Raw genomic sequence first — 15328 nt, forward strand, 5'->3', positions numbered from 1 at the left:
CACAATCACAGACAAAGAAACTCTCACAGATATAGATTCTCTCCCTCTCGCTAAACGTAACACAGTTATATAAACCCACACACATGCTTGTTTCACAATACTGGTAAGGTCATTTCATATACGCAGGTGTTATTATACAAAGGTGATTTTAAACGACTTCAAACATTCTAAAGAGCCAGTTCTTGGCATTTCACTGTAGTTGTGAGGACATTTGACCAAATTATAGTATAGCCTCTTTTACTTACAGATGTAGCTTGCACACACTTTTGGCCACTCTTGCCCTGTATATGCTTGCCCTCTCCTCTCATTGACTCTGTTCTGTTTGGCAGGTACGGTTTCTGGGACAGAGCAAGGTCTGGGAAACTCTGTTGTCCTGGAGACCAAGAACTAGGCAGCAGGCCATTCCCACACAACAACCCCTCTAGTTGTGTTCAGCACAATATTTCCACCTATATTCCGTTATCGTGACTCTACTGCACTCAGTGGCAGGCTTATTAATTCAGGTCTGTTTGGGTTTTTTTTTTGCTAAAGTTTCTAATACAGTTTTCAAGTTCTGTCATTGATTACTCACCCTCATGTCGTTCCAAACCCCGTAAGACTTTTGTTCATGTTCGGAACAAAAATGAAGATATATTTGATGAAATCCGAGAGCTCTCTGACCCCTCCATTGACAGCCATTTAATGAACACTTTCAAGGCTCAGAAAGGTACAACCTTAATTTAATTAAGCAACGAGAATACTTTTAGTGTGCAAAAATAAACAAAATAACGTTTTTATTCAACAATTTCTTTCTAGCCTGTGTCAGTCTCCTACGCAGTTTACATTGCGCTTTCATGTTTTACGGTAGCCGATGCTGTTCACGTAAGCACTACGACGCATGGGTGTGAGATGCACTGTATTTGCAATGTAAACTGCACAGGAGACAGGCTAGAACGAACTTTAAAGTGTTAATCAAATTGCTGTCCATGGAGTGGACTCTCGGATTTCATCAAAAAGATCTTCATTTGTGTTTCAAAGATGAACGGCGGTCTTATGGGTTTTGGAACGACATGAGGGTTAAGTAATTAATGACAGACAAAATGATCCCATAATTTACTCTCTTTCTTTAGCCTGGATGCCAGCCAAACTTATCCCCGCCCACAACATTTGTGAATCCTTAAAATCTTTTTACAAGACTAGCAAAGAGTGTTTACGCACATCTTCTTCTACTTCTTCCAGCATGCTTGCAGTTGAGTTCTGTTGACAACTATATGTCACTTTCTCCGTTGCTCTGATTGGTTGTGGGCCTATACTTTTCTTTCCTGATTTGGTTGAAACACGGTTGAAACAAAGCCCAATGGAGCAGGATCAAACTCATATTCATATATATGTCAGGCTACACTTTCTTTTTTCAGACAAATACAATCTGAGTTTTATTAAAGCTGCAGTCTGTAAGTTTTGCCCCTGTGTCCCCATCTCTGTTTGAAACATGAAATTGCAGTGATTTGCAGCGTTATCATCTACATGAGTTGTGTGCGTTGGCACAGCTCCTCAGTGCGGATGAATCTAATGTTCTGAGCACTGGATAAAATGCTTTTCCTACTTAGTATTTTTGTATTGTTTCTAGTCCAAATTTCTACAAATTTTTACAAAATATTTACTAGACAAGTAAAAATGATTGTCTTGTTTTAGGTAAAAATATCTCAAAATTAAGGGAGTTTTTGCTAGAAATAAGTAAAAAAATCTGCCAGTGGGGTAAGCAAAATAATCTTGTTTTTAAGATTACTTTGTTTACCCCATTGGCAGATTATTTTGAGTCTTAATTTTGAGTTATTTTCCCCCCAAAACAAAATTACGTTTGCTTGTCAAGTAAATACTTTTTGTTTTAAGAATGTTTAGATGTTTGGACTAGAAACAAGACAAAAATACTAAGTAAGAAAAGTATTTTTTGCAGTGAGGAGTTTGTGTGCCTGTCATTCGTTCACCACACCGGTGTGGATACTGTACTTCAGAATCACAGATTGTATGTCTTGGAGTATAACCTAAATAAGAATAAGAATAACATCACAAAACATTGCAATACATACCAACAGTGATTCAATCTAACAATCGCCCTATAACATCAAAACATGCAAATTATTATTATTGATATACTTTGTTCTCAAATTTTTGCAAAAAAATTGCATTGCATGCATTTAGCGTGTTTTAGCGTTACCTGTAGATTTCAATTTCTGTAGTCTAATCTTTTGCTTTTGACTAGTGAATCCACTGATGATGTCATTTGGTAGCCTGACAAGCCAGACCCACATCAAGATGTTTGGTCTGGAAACTCACCATTGACAGGGCTCAATCTGAGGGGCGGGATAAACGGTTGTCTTTCAAACTCCCTCTGCACGTCGTGCACGCAATTGGATAGCGTTACAACCAACCAGAGCAACGAAGGTGAAGCAGAGCTCGTTGACGGATTAAACTTTTGGCGTATCCGGTCGACAAATCTCTGAACACATCTTCCCTTTTTAAGAATGACTTCAGTGCCGTTCTTTGTTCTTTTCTCAGAGAAAAGCTTAACTCCAAGTCTTCCAGAGTCACGGTCAAAGCTGATTCGAAAGGCCGTCTTTCGCCAGTTTCTGTGTTTATTAGAAGCACGCGAACGCGCAACTCGGCCGCCAATATGCTTTTTCTGTAAGTTGAATGCAGAAGGCAGTTTTTATGTTGAAAATAATAAGAAATGTTTCTTGAGCAACAAATCAGCATTTTTTGAAGGATCTCTTGATGGAGTAATGATGTTGAAAATTCAGGAATAAATTTCTCTTTGAAATTAAAATAGAAAAAACTTATTTAAAATTGTAATAATACTTCATGTTCACTGTTTAAGAGACATACATTATAATTAAACAACGACAAACAGAAACATTTATTTTAATATATCTTTATTACTAACTGGTGCAATTTGAAGATTTAACATAAAAAATCAAGTTCATCATAACATTTGCATATTATCTCATCAAATCAAACTATTAAAACTGGCCTTGACCAGAATGTAAATAAAGATTATTATTCAAAAACTGGAATGAATATAAGAGCTTAGAAGGCCACTAGTGTGAAATCATTTCGCCTGAAACCAAAAAGAAGAGAGAACTAAAACATCTTTTGTTGGGTCTTTAAAAGGAACATACACAACCGGATAGGTCCTAGTAAAATGAACAGATGCTTTACTGATACCACCGAGAGCAAAACCATTACGAATGGCCTAAAAAGCAAAATGATGGCAGGTTTGATTGATGATGGAGAGAATGTAATGAGCGGCAGAGAGGGACGGGTGCTCTAAAAGGCCAAGGCACAAACAATAAACAGCAGTGTATCTGAGTACATCAGAGTAGACAGCAGTCAATAGTCAGAGAGGAATAGAGATAGCAGTCATTGCAATTGGACTATAATAATAATAATAATAATGGGCAGCTGTATTTGATCTGAGATAAAATGAATAGAGATACAAATGGGCAGTTTATTAGACTGAAAAGTGAGAGGTTTAGTTTAGGATCCTAATGGGCAACACAACAATGTTTGGACTGAGTTAACAGCGGACACCTGTGCAGAGTGAATAGTTTAAACTAGGAGTTTTATAAGTGCATTCACAAATGTCGTAATTATGTGATTCCGTCAGACTCGTAAAACTTGTAAACTGATAATTTGAAAGCTCCAACTTGTACCACATGACCTCTGCAGATACATTTTTGGCATTAATAGTGTTGCCATAGAAACGCATAATTCTGAGTTCAAAGACACAAACATCAACTCGTCTCGGGTGCGGAACCTGATTTCGCCAAGTACAACATTTTCCTGGGTCAACGTCTTAGTTGATCCTGGAACAACATTATATTCAAACAATCAGATTTGAGGGGCAAGTTTACAGTTTATGTGAAGTTTAGGATTACAATCAGGGTTTGGTGCTTCTACATTAGTGTTATTGAACTATCATTTCCCTCTGATTTTAGGTAAGGATTTTCAGATTTTCATCAGGATGCATGTCACAGGTTGTCATCTAATTACGGTAATTACGACATAATGTTAACACAGCATAATTTAAGGATTGATGCCAGTGTCTAGTCTGAGATGATGATGAGTGACAGGGTTTAGTCACATGATCGCATGTTTATAGTTAAAGGAATAGTTCACCAAAATATAAAAATTCTGTCATCATTTAATCAACCCCCATGTTGTTCAAAATTGGACTTTCTTCCTACTGCAGAACAATGTCTGTTTTTTATGGAGCCCCACACATCTTGTGGCCATGAATTACGAATTTGTTCTCTTGTTTTAGTAAATCGTGGCTACATATTAAGAATTTGTTCCCACGACTCATTCATTTGATCCCTTGTTTTGATTTAATTAAAATAATAATGAATTATTACAACATGGCCACATTTTAGTAAAACGAGGTACAATTTTCAAGCACACGATTTACTTAAATTTTCATCATTATATGGAAATATCCAGACGCTTCCTTGCCATTGATGGAATTTTCCCGGCTTTCAGTGTTTTAACTGTTTTACGGTAGTGGGCGCTATCACACATCTTCTGAAAGAGTACTGAATCTCCGGATCAAAACACAGGTGAAGAAGATGCAGAAACAAGCGATAGCCAAGCGCCAACCTCCTGCGGTCTTTCTTGAAACAACCCCGAAGTGACTTAAACTGAAAATTCATCAACTGGCCGTTAGACTGGCTCTAAAAGGGAGCCAAATAAGTATCTCCCCCTATGTTAAAATGTCCAAATTTACTGCAGAAAAAAATATGGTTAAAAACTGGTTTTGATCTATAGCTAATTTTGCCCTTCATGGCAACTGTAAGGGAGTGATTTTTTTTTATAACTCATCGATTTAAATTATTTTAAGCCTTAAAGTTCTGCATAATTAAGGGAGTGACAGGTGGATTGCCATCATGGTCGAGGTAGGTGAGCGTGGTTTCAGCAACCAGGCACCTCAGCTCCACCCACGTCCTGCCGCTTTGCCCATTTTCAGGGTTTTAGGCTAAAAAATGCTTTTCGAAAACCTAACGGTGATTTCACAGACACTATGTCCATAATTTTATGCCGGTAGCTTACAAAATGTAAAACCCATGATCAGCTATTGACTCAATCTACTCCATCTGTTTTCATAATCGTTCTGAATCTTTTGTCAAAGGCTCTGAATGTAGCCTTTGACAAAAAATAAATAAATAATTCTCAGCTTTTTGCTCAAAATGTTGAGCTTACAACATGAAACTTACCCAACATTCAAGTGTTGATAAAAAAAATAATGCATTAATGCAATTTTTTGTGTAAAGGCTTAGGCTGTGTTCTTTCTTTTGATATATTGCATGTTCAGATAATCATACAACAAAATATTCTGGGGGCCATGAACATTTTCTGACAATGATCAAAAATGCTTGTGGTGGCTGGTAACTTAAAAAGAATCACTGACAGAAAAATAGTTCAAATAAAGGACGCATTAGTAAGTCTTGGAGAAAAAAAAAAAGTTAATTCATGGACATAGCCACGATATAGCTTCGCAGTTTTGGACTTTCATTGTATGGACAAAAATAGTATTCTTTTGTACAATATATCTTTTTTGTCCACGGAAAAAAGTGTCACATTTTCATTAGATGAACTATCCCTTTAAGCATCAAGCATCATACTATATCTCAAATTACTGCCTTGACCTCATCATAACCCCAGGCTTTAGCAGGCAGAACTACACAGAAAAGGAAAGAATATAAAAGACAAAGAACAATGAGAAAAGGACATAAACGGCAAATAAATGTAAATGACATTAGTAGTAGGACTGTTAATTTACATATTATGGCTTTTGTTCTCTGATTTCATAGTCTTGATTGTTACAGATTTACAGCTGCTACTTATATTTATGTACTAATTATATCTCAAACTCTAAATGAATGTGTTGCATTATTTCACATTTGTGCAATTTAAGGAGATTTACTGAGCATCAAGTCCCTTGAGTCAGAATTACTTGTTTAGGTGAATGAGATGGTAAATAGAACTAAATTCAGATGGAAATTATGACAACACTGACTGGAACAACGACTTTACACTTAATTCACACTGGACTTGACTAATGACCTGAACCTCAGATTAATCAGCTTTCAGTTGATCTAGACTGGACACTAAAAATCAGTGATCAGTTAGACAGTCAATTGTAAAAATGAATTCAAACTAATTAGATATTAAAGGGAAGTAGATATGCATAACCCATAACCTGGACTAACCTAAAATTAAAAACATTAAAAACATTTTTGTGGCTTGAAATAAAATAAGCAGTAGCTGAAATAAAATATATTAAAACTTATTTTAATTCAGCTAGTTGCATAGGCAACCAAAACAGGTAATAAAAACAAAATGAAAATAGAAAAACAAAATCAAAATTTGAGTAAAAACTAGAATATCACAGCGATACTAAAATAACACTTGAACTGGGGAAAAACTGACATTACAAACTAAATAAATTTTACAAGAAATCCCGACATTAGAACAGTGAATTTGCGCGGGATTTTTTCAACGTGAAACTTTTTGGAAGACCTAAGTATCTGTTTTGGATGTCAGTAAGTATGACTATTAATAACTGTAATCTCATCATTGTTAAAAAATAAATCTACTGTCTAAGGGTAAAGTTTGCTAATTTCCCACAGTCAAGCCCTGCCTTTCCCTGGAATGATTTGTGTGATGGTGGTAGGTTTACCGTAAGAAAGCTGTGGTTACCATGAGAACATTGGTCCTACGGTACAGTGTCAATATTCTTTGAGCTGGCAGTTTAATGTGCCACTCACAGATAGGATGTGCTCATTGATTGGATTAAGGCCAGACACTTGAGGAATTCCTAACTGAGGCTCTGCTTTTGGTCCTTAAACAGCTAGTGGCGACGTTCATTCTACGGAAAATATGCAATATCCCAGAGTGCAGTTCATGCTGACCAGAGTAAAACTCATTTTGTACAATTTGCAAAGGGAACTAAAAACAAGCTCAAGATGTGCAGAGAAAGAAGCTTGCGCGATCTCTCCTCAAACCGAACTATTCAAAATGAAAGCAAGTGCAAACCGGAGGAGACGTCGATACATTTAGCTGCTCCGTGGATGAATCATGCAGTCCATGCATATGAAAAGATGTGTAAATAGAAAAATAAATGTTTACAAAAATGGCATAGCATCTGTTTTGTTCTCCTCCCTTAAAGTTCCCAGTCAAATACAACCACACAGTCTCAATCTGCCAAGTGCAGTGTCTACCACTAGATAAAACGCATGCATTCCATGCAGTGCTCTTTGATTTGAAGTAGGGCTGCACGATATTGAAAAAAAAAACTGACATTGCCATGTTTGCTTTTTGTTTTATATGTTGCACTATGAAGAAAATGGAATGTTCACCAAATTTGTTTAATCACTATATTTGGAAAGAATTATTAATTCTAGAATAAGTGGGATGCTTTTGTGGGGGCGTGCAAAGTAAAAATCTTTTAAAAAATGTGGAAAAGGAAAAGGTTTAGGATTTTTATTTTTATTTATTTGAGAGGTTTACTCAAGAAATAACTAAATTGCTTTCAGTAAGTTTTAAAAAATATATATATTTCCACTTCTATTTAAATAAATAGGGCACATTCCCACTGGTTTGACCAGTATAATTCAGTATAAAATAATAATAATAATTGTGTTTTTGCTGTGATTATTATTAAATAATAATCTTAACAAAAAATACATATATATCGTAATTCTTTTTTTGTAACTGTAAAATGAAGGTCGGCATGAACCAAAAGTTGCGATAGACTTTCTGCGATAATGTTCCCTGTTGTGGTGTACATCCGAGTGAAACGGCTTTTCAGACAAGAACAAAATGTACATTTGATGGTTGTGATTTGTTTTTGCTCTGATGGTTGCCCCACCCTCATGTCAGTAAACACATCATCCGAGTAGAGAGATGATGCTCCAAGAGGGATGGGAAGTTATTTTGATTAAAGATTATGAGTCACATAAAAAATAATGATGTGCACAAATAAATCATTTATAATAAATACTACAATTTCATGGCGACTTTAACTTTTTTTCTGTCTCTTTAAAATTCATTTCATTTTTAAATGTAAACCATCATTTTTATTTTTGACAGGTTGCTGGCAAATGTATGTATGCGCTGCCGGTTTCAGAGTGAAACTCTCGCAGGCAGCTCGTGGTCCCGCGAAGCACTGTATCATGGGCGGCACGCGTGTATATGAGGAGCACATGTATTTAATTAAATCGCAGTGTGTGATTTGACAATCGCACTAAACCATATTGCAATATCACTTTTATATCAATATATCGTGCATCCCTACTTTGCAGGGGTAAAGCGTGAAGTGGATACATATTTAGATATGACGAGTATTATGTCTGTGTCTTTTTGTCGTTTTGTGCTGTACAAAGTCTGTAGTCTTTATAAAGTGTGTGAGTGTGTGTGTGTGTGTGTGTGTGTTTGTGTGTCTTTAGGGTGGTGTTCCCCACGCTCCGTCGGAGTGGAACCCGTCTCCGGTGGACGAGAGTGGAACAGGTCCGCTAGGGGTAAAGGGGTCAGTGTCTGTATCGGTCTCTCCCTCCGCTAAATATCGGCGGTCGCGTCCCCAGCTCGACCCCGTCGTTAACCCCGAGGCCTTGCCCGTGACCTCCTCTTTCTCGGCGGAGATGCTAAATCCACTGGGCGAACGTTCCAGCTCCTCGTGAGTGACCGACAACAGCGATAACGGCGTGCCCACCCTGTGCCCTCCCGACTGGCTGACGTTGGAGGACGGGGAGTGGCTTGGCAGTGGGCTGATGGGCAGGACGGTTGGTCTCGGTGGTTGCGTGTTAGACTGCGTATAATACGGTGTATTGTGCAGTGGCGGGCCGTAGCTGCAGTACACGCGGTCGCCTGCGACGCTGACGGTCAACGTGGGGTCGCAGCGCTCCATGGTCATGTGGCCGGGGCCCGTGTGGTCATGTTGCATATGCATATCCACCAGGAAATCCAGTTTCTTCTCCATGTCTTCCACCTGTGAGGGTGGTGCAACAAAGTTTAACCAAACGATTCATTAAGATGCAACAAGCTTTCAGAGTGCATGAGTACCTGTCTCTCAACTCGCACAAATCTACCCATCATGCTTTGGTCTTCAGGATCTGGCAGGCTTGCTTTGGCAAGATATGACTCATGTCTGAGATAAAAAAAAAACACAGAGGGAAAGTAAATCTGAGAGAAAGATCTTAAATGAAAGCAGTTATATCTACTTCATTGGAAGCAGATATAAAAAAAAGAAAACTGAAATTCAGCATCAATATAGACCATAATGCTTAACATGGATTTATGGCATGTTTAACCACATGTAGCTGGAGGATTTGCATGGCTGGGGTACATGAATATATATATATATATATATATATATATATATATATATATATATATACATACAGTGCCTTGCGAAAGTATTCGGCCCCCTTGAACTTTGCGACCTTTTGCCACATTTCAGGCTTCAAATATAAAGATATGAAACTGTAATTTTTTGTGAAGAATCAACAACAAGTGGGACACAATCATGAATTGGAACGAAATGTATTGGATATTTCAAACTATTTTAACAAATCAAAAACTGAAAAACTGGGCATGCAAAATTATTCGGCCCCCTTAAGTTAATACTTTGTAGCGCCACCTTTTGCTGCGATTACAGCTGTAAGTCGCTTGGGGTATGTCTCTATCAGTTTTGCACATCGAGAGACTGAAATTTTTGCCCATTCCTCCTTGCAGAACAGCTCAAGCTCAGTGAGGTTGGATGGAGAGCGTTTGTGAACAGCAGCTTTCAGTTCTTTCCACAGATTCTCGATTGGATTCAGGTTTGGACTTTGACTTGGCCATTCTAACACCTGGATATGTTTATTTTTGAACCATTCCATTGTAGATTTTGCTTTATGTTTTGAACTATTGTTGGAAGACAAATCTCCGTCCCAGTCTCAGGTCTTTTGCAGACTCCATCAGGTTTTCTTCCAGAATGGTCCTGTATTTGGGTCCATCCATCTTCCCATCAATTTTAACCATCTTCCCTGTCCTGAAGAAAAGCAGGCCCAAACCCTGATGCTGCCACCACCATGTTTGACAGTGGGGATGGTGTGTTCAGGCTTATGAGCTGTGTTGCTTTTACGCCAAACATAACGTTTTGCATTGTTGCCAAAAAGTTCAATTTTGGTTTCATCTGACCAGAGCACCTTCTTCCACATGTTTGGTGTGTCTCCCAGGTGGCTTGTGGCAAACTTAAACATTTTTTATGGATATCTTTAAGAAATGGCTTTCTCCTTGCCACTCTTCCATAAAGGCCAGATTTGTGCAGTATACGACTGATTGTTGTCCTATGGACAGAGTCTCCCACCTCAGCTGTAGATCTCTGCAGTTCATCCAGAGTGATCATGGGCCTCTTGGCTACATCTCTGATCAGTCTTCTCCTTGTATGAGCTGAAAGTTTAGAGGGACGGCCAGGTCTTGGTAGATTTGCAGTGGTCTGATGCTCTTTCAATTTCAATATTATGGCTTGCACAGTGCTCCTTGGGATGTTTAAAGCTTGGGAAATCTTTTTGTCTCCAAATCCGGCTTTAAACTTCTCCACAACAGTATCTTGGACCTGCCTGGTGTGTTCCTTGTTCTTCATGATGCTCTCTGCGCTTTAAACGGACCTCTGAGACTATCACAGTGCAGGTGCATTTATACGGAGACTTGATTACACACAGGTGGATTCTATTCATCATCATTAGTCATTTAGGTCAACATTGGATTATTCAGAGATCCTCACTGAACTTCTGGAGAGAGTTTGCTGAAAGTAAAGGGGCCGAATAATTTTGCGTGCCCAATTTTTCAGTTTTTGTAAATTTATTGAAATTAATTTCATCCCACTTGTTGTTGATTCTTCACAAAAAAAATTACAGTTTTATATCTTTATGTTTGAAGCCTGAACTGTGGCAAAAGGTCGCAAAGTTCAAGGGGGCCGAATACTTTTGCAAGGCACTGGGCCCTATCATATCTTTATCATTTTCAGGTCCAACTCCACATTGTTTAAATAGCACATAGATTGGCGCCCATCTGTGTGCCCATTGGCGTGCTGGTCTGAAAACGAGGTGTGTTCATCAGGCTCATTGTTGGCAAGTTGCTATTTTGAGACGACTGAAAATGACTGCGCCATTGACCAACAAAAACCTGGTCTAAAGTCAATGGCACAGTATTTTTTTAATTTTATTTAAACAGCGTGTTAGTAATATGCGCATATAGGCGTTTGCATAAAGCATGTACACTATGCTTTTTACACACATGCAGCAGCACACAAACATTTTTTAAATAATTAAAAATAAAAAGATTCCTCTCTGGAGAAAAGTCTTTCCGCGTTTGTAAATTCCAACATGTAAATAGCGAATCCGGCGTTGTCCAAGTGCAACTGGCTTTTGAAGGGAATTGGAGATGAGACCCTGAATGGTTTATTGTACATTACCCCAAAACCCATAATTCATTAAGAGACTAGTTACAACCCTTTTGGACCATACGCCTGGTGCACCGACCGTTTTTTCCATCATTAAACTTGCAAAAGTGGATTCTGCCCTCAGTGCACCTGCGCTTCAGATCATGTGCGCAGATTGTTGAAATAGGGCCCAATGACACTACATTTACTACACAATGCTTCCCCACCATTGATGAAATTTTCCAGCAATGCGTGTTTTCACTTTTATATGGTAGAGGGCGCTATTACGAATCTTCTGAAAGAGAGCCAAGTAATGTCCAGCTCCACCTCTGTGGACCTAATGAGTAAAGCTGTATTTAGCAATAGGGTTATGGGTAGGGTTTGGACTGTCTAGCTCCAACAATTAGATCCAGCAAGCAAAAGCTGAAGGTAAAGCTCCAACCATTGCCTATCGAAATGATAGAAGCACTGCTTATACACATGTAATCTAACACAATCATTAAACAAAATATAAATAAAAACTGCCTAACATTACTGAATGAACTGTCAAACCCACAAAGAAGTATAGGCTTTTGTGTTGATGGAAGCGATCTACTTCTACTTTTTTGATCATCGTTCTGAATCCATGATTTTCTCAGCTTTTTGGTCAAAATGTAGATTTTTTTTTTTTTTCAATTAAACTTTTTTTAGGAGTGATTTTACCTAGGTGACTGCTGGGAGGGGTATGGAAAAGGTGCTTTCAGGGGTTTCTTGTGTTTTGGAGTGAGAGGCGGTCCAGGTGTCAGAATCAGATCTATTCTGAAGATGAAACAAAACAAATATTAGATTTATTTGTTTACACAAAATAGAAATAGGACAAAATATTTCAGTTTAAATGTTGCAATTAAATAATTTGAAATTATAAATTAACTTGTATATAATATTTCTTTAAAAATATGTGTACAGTATGTTTTAATGCGTGTGCACAGTGTGTTACCGTGTTTGTAGATATTTGATTCTGGTAAGCATGTCCAGATGTCCTGCAGAATACTGCTCAATCACATCCTTTACATCATACGGTCTCAGAGTCTCCTTAAAACGTTTCTTATTCAACAGGAACATAATGATCCTTCAACACACACACAAACACAAATCATTCCCAGTTCAAATGCTGTTCAAAAGTTCTAAGTATTGTGAAATATTATTATAATTTAAAATAATTGTTTTCTGTAGTAATATATTTTAACATGTGATGGAAAAGCTGAATTTTCAGCATCATTACTCCAGTTTTCAGTGCCACATGATCCTTCAGAAATCATTTGAATATGATGATTTGCCGCTTAAGAATTTGTATTATTATTATTATTATTATTATTATTATTATTATTATTATTATTATCAATGTTGAAAAATAACACAGTTATAGTTTTGTTTCAGGATTCTTGATGAATAATTTAAAAGAACAATACAGAATAAATCTTGTAGTACTATAAATGTATTTACTGTCATTTTTTAATTTTGAAGTATAGTGATCTCAAAGATAACCAAATAAATGATACTATATAAGGAAATAAAAAATAATATAATCATTAAAAAAAAGAAAATCTTACTGACCCCAAACTTTTAGATGTTAGCGTACACTGAGACTCTTTATGGGTAAAAAAAATAAAACTAAATAAAAGTGATATTTGTGTACCGCAGTGCTCTTATCACTAATTTGAGAGTTGGAATCATCTCCTCCAACAGTATGTCAGGTGGAAAGCCCTTCTCCTCAGGCGTGGGGTCAGGAAGACCACCTGTATCTACAATCAAACACCAAAACAAGGTCAGATTAATTGCATTGTGTGAGTGTCTACTATGTAGGGAGTGTATCTATTATTATAGTGTACATATTTCTAAGAATATATACAAATCTATGTATATTGTGTGATCATATATGGGTTCACATGTCTGTTGGTACTGTGTTTTTCTAAAAGTTTAGAACGTTAAAGAAGTTCAGCTTTTAAAAATGCATTTTGAGTATTTGAATGCAGGAACATGTTGTTTGTGCGTGTCATACCCTCTGAGCTCTGTCTCAGGGCGTAGGCCTTCATTCTGAAAGCAGTTCTGAACCTCTCTCTGTTACTGAACCCTGCTGGTTTTCCCTCTTTTGATGGACTCTCCTCAATCGCCTCTGCCGGCCCGCAGTTCCCCGACACACTTTCAGGATTCGCAGCAGGCATCATCACACGGGCCCTCACCGTTGATGGTCTCGGAGTTGACAGGCGCACCCGTTCCAACAAACTCAGCTTCTGACTGATGAATAGACAGAATAACAGATGAGTTGAACCTCTTTTTGATTATACCTTATCCTTTTGTAATTCTTATTGAGTGTTCTCAAAAGACAGAGCAGTTTCTTTCTCTGTTTGAAATCAAAAACGGGAGAGGAATAGATGATGATTATGTACAGTAGCCTGGTTCTGCCCTCCTATGTACTTACGTTAAATTTTAATTTTCATTCAGTACTACTGGGACTGCGGTGTATTCTTAGGTTTTCTCCGAACAAATTTTTACCGGTCCAATCAGCGAACAGAGAGAGTGTCTGAGAACGATGACATTGATGCCGTGCGCTAGTTTGGGTTGTAGTTCAGTAATGGCGGCGGAGGAAAATGTGAACGAAACCATTCATTCCGTTGTGTAACCGCTGCCCAATATCCAGAAGTTAAAGCCGGAGCAATAACAATCTTTGCTGAGGTTTGTTGGTGGCCATGGTGTTGTGACCCTCCTCCCCAACAGGGGGAATTCGGGAAAAGTTTGATTTTCCAGCTCGCTCCGTTAGTGGTGAAGGAGTTGCCCTATTCGGACGGTAATCGTTTCTCGTGGGGTTGGAAAGAATTGCCATCATTTAAGTTACAGAGGCTAGTCAGTGATTTTATTGCCGTCCGTTTCCCACCACTCGCGTAAAAATCTCGGCCGAGTTACCTACTGCTTTTGACAAACAGTAAGGTCGTGTGGTGGTGATGTATTAGCTGTCCGAATCCACATCTCTGAGTTTAAAATAATATATCACTTCTAAATCCACTCTTTATATCCTTTTTGACCACTGCAGAACACCGTACAGTTGCGCTTTGCTGTTATTTGGATGCATTTCTAGACATGTATTTCTTTAAAATGCTGGCAAGTATTTACAAGAGCAAATTTCATCACCGCTCAAACAAACTTAAATAAAAGCACTTAAACATTTGAATTGGGTTCTTATTTACAGCAGCATTTATTCTTATCATACTAAGCATATGCCATTTTATTTAAAGCATACAATCATGCTACGGACCACGTGAGCGGTGCGCCCCGTTTTCCAATCACAAAACTCTCCCCTCCACCATGAATAACACAATCACAATCCGAATGCACAAGTTTTATCTTATGGTTCACTGGTGGAGGTGTCCTGCACATTTATTTTGACGGATTTGTGAGAAACAGGCGAAGGGCGCGTGACATACGTCACGATCAAATGTTAGCGATTATGGCAGATCTAATAGTTTTAACTTCAACAGAGTTCCTGCCTTCGCGGAAGTAAACGCTTGTCAATGGAGAGTGGCCAGACTCTATGTACAAATGAAATGCACAAGAGTCTGGTAAGACCAGAGATGTACAGTACAGGTCGACACAGTTACATTGACACAGTTTACATTTTTAATGTAAATGTTTAGTTCTCTGGAGTGACAAATCACGTTTCTCTGCCTGGCAACCCGATGGACGAGTCTGGGTTGCCAGAAGAAATGGTATTTGCCTGACTGCATTGTGCCAAGTGTAAAGTTTGGTGGAGGGATTAAGGTGTGAGGTTGTTTTTCAGGGGTTAGGCTTGGTCCCTTAGTTTCAGTGAAAGGAACTCTTAATGCTTCAGCAAACCAAGAC

At 38.1% G+C, this 15328-nt stretch overlaps 1 protein-coding gene across 1 annotated transcript in view; it reads right to left on the reverse strand.

Moving 5' to 3' along the window:
• Window positions 1–2901: 2901 nt before the first annotated feature.
• The window catches only part of kcnq3 (potassium voltage-gated channel, KQT-like subfamily, member 3), a 72861-nt gene continuing 60434 nt past the window's right edge, over window positions 2902–15328 (reverse strand). Inside the window, 6 exon segments of the mRNA XM_067452554.1 lie at window positions 2902–9019; window positions 9094–9178; window positions 12158–12253; window positions 12432–12563; window positions 13131–13236; window positions 13494–13729. Coding sequence (XP_067308655.1) covers window positions 8477–9019; window positions 9094–9178; window positions 12158–12253; window positions 12432–12563; window positions 13131–13236; window positions 13494–13729 — 1198 coding nt within the window. The 3' untranslated portion in view covers window positions 2902–8476.

The sequence above is a fragment of the Pseudorasbora parva genome, chromosome 9 (genome assembly GCF_024679245.1).
Source record: "Pseudorasbora parva isolate DD20220531a chromosome 9, ASM2467924v1, whole genome shotgun sequence".
NCBI lineage: Eukaryota > Metazoa > Chordata > Actinopteri > Cypriniformes > Gobionidae > Pseudorasbora > Pseudorasbora parva.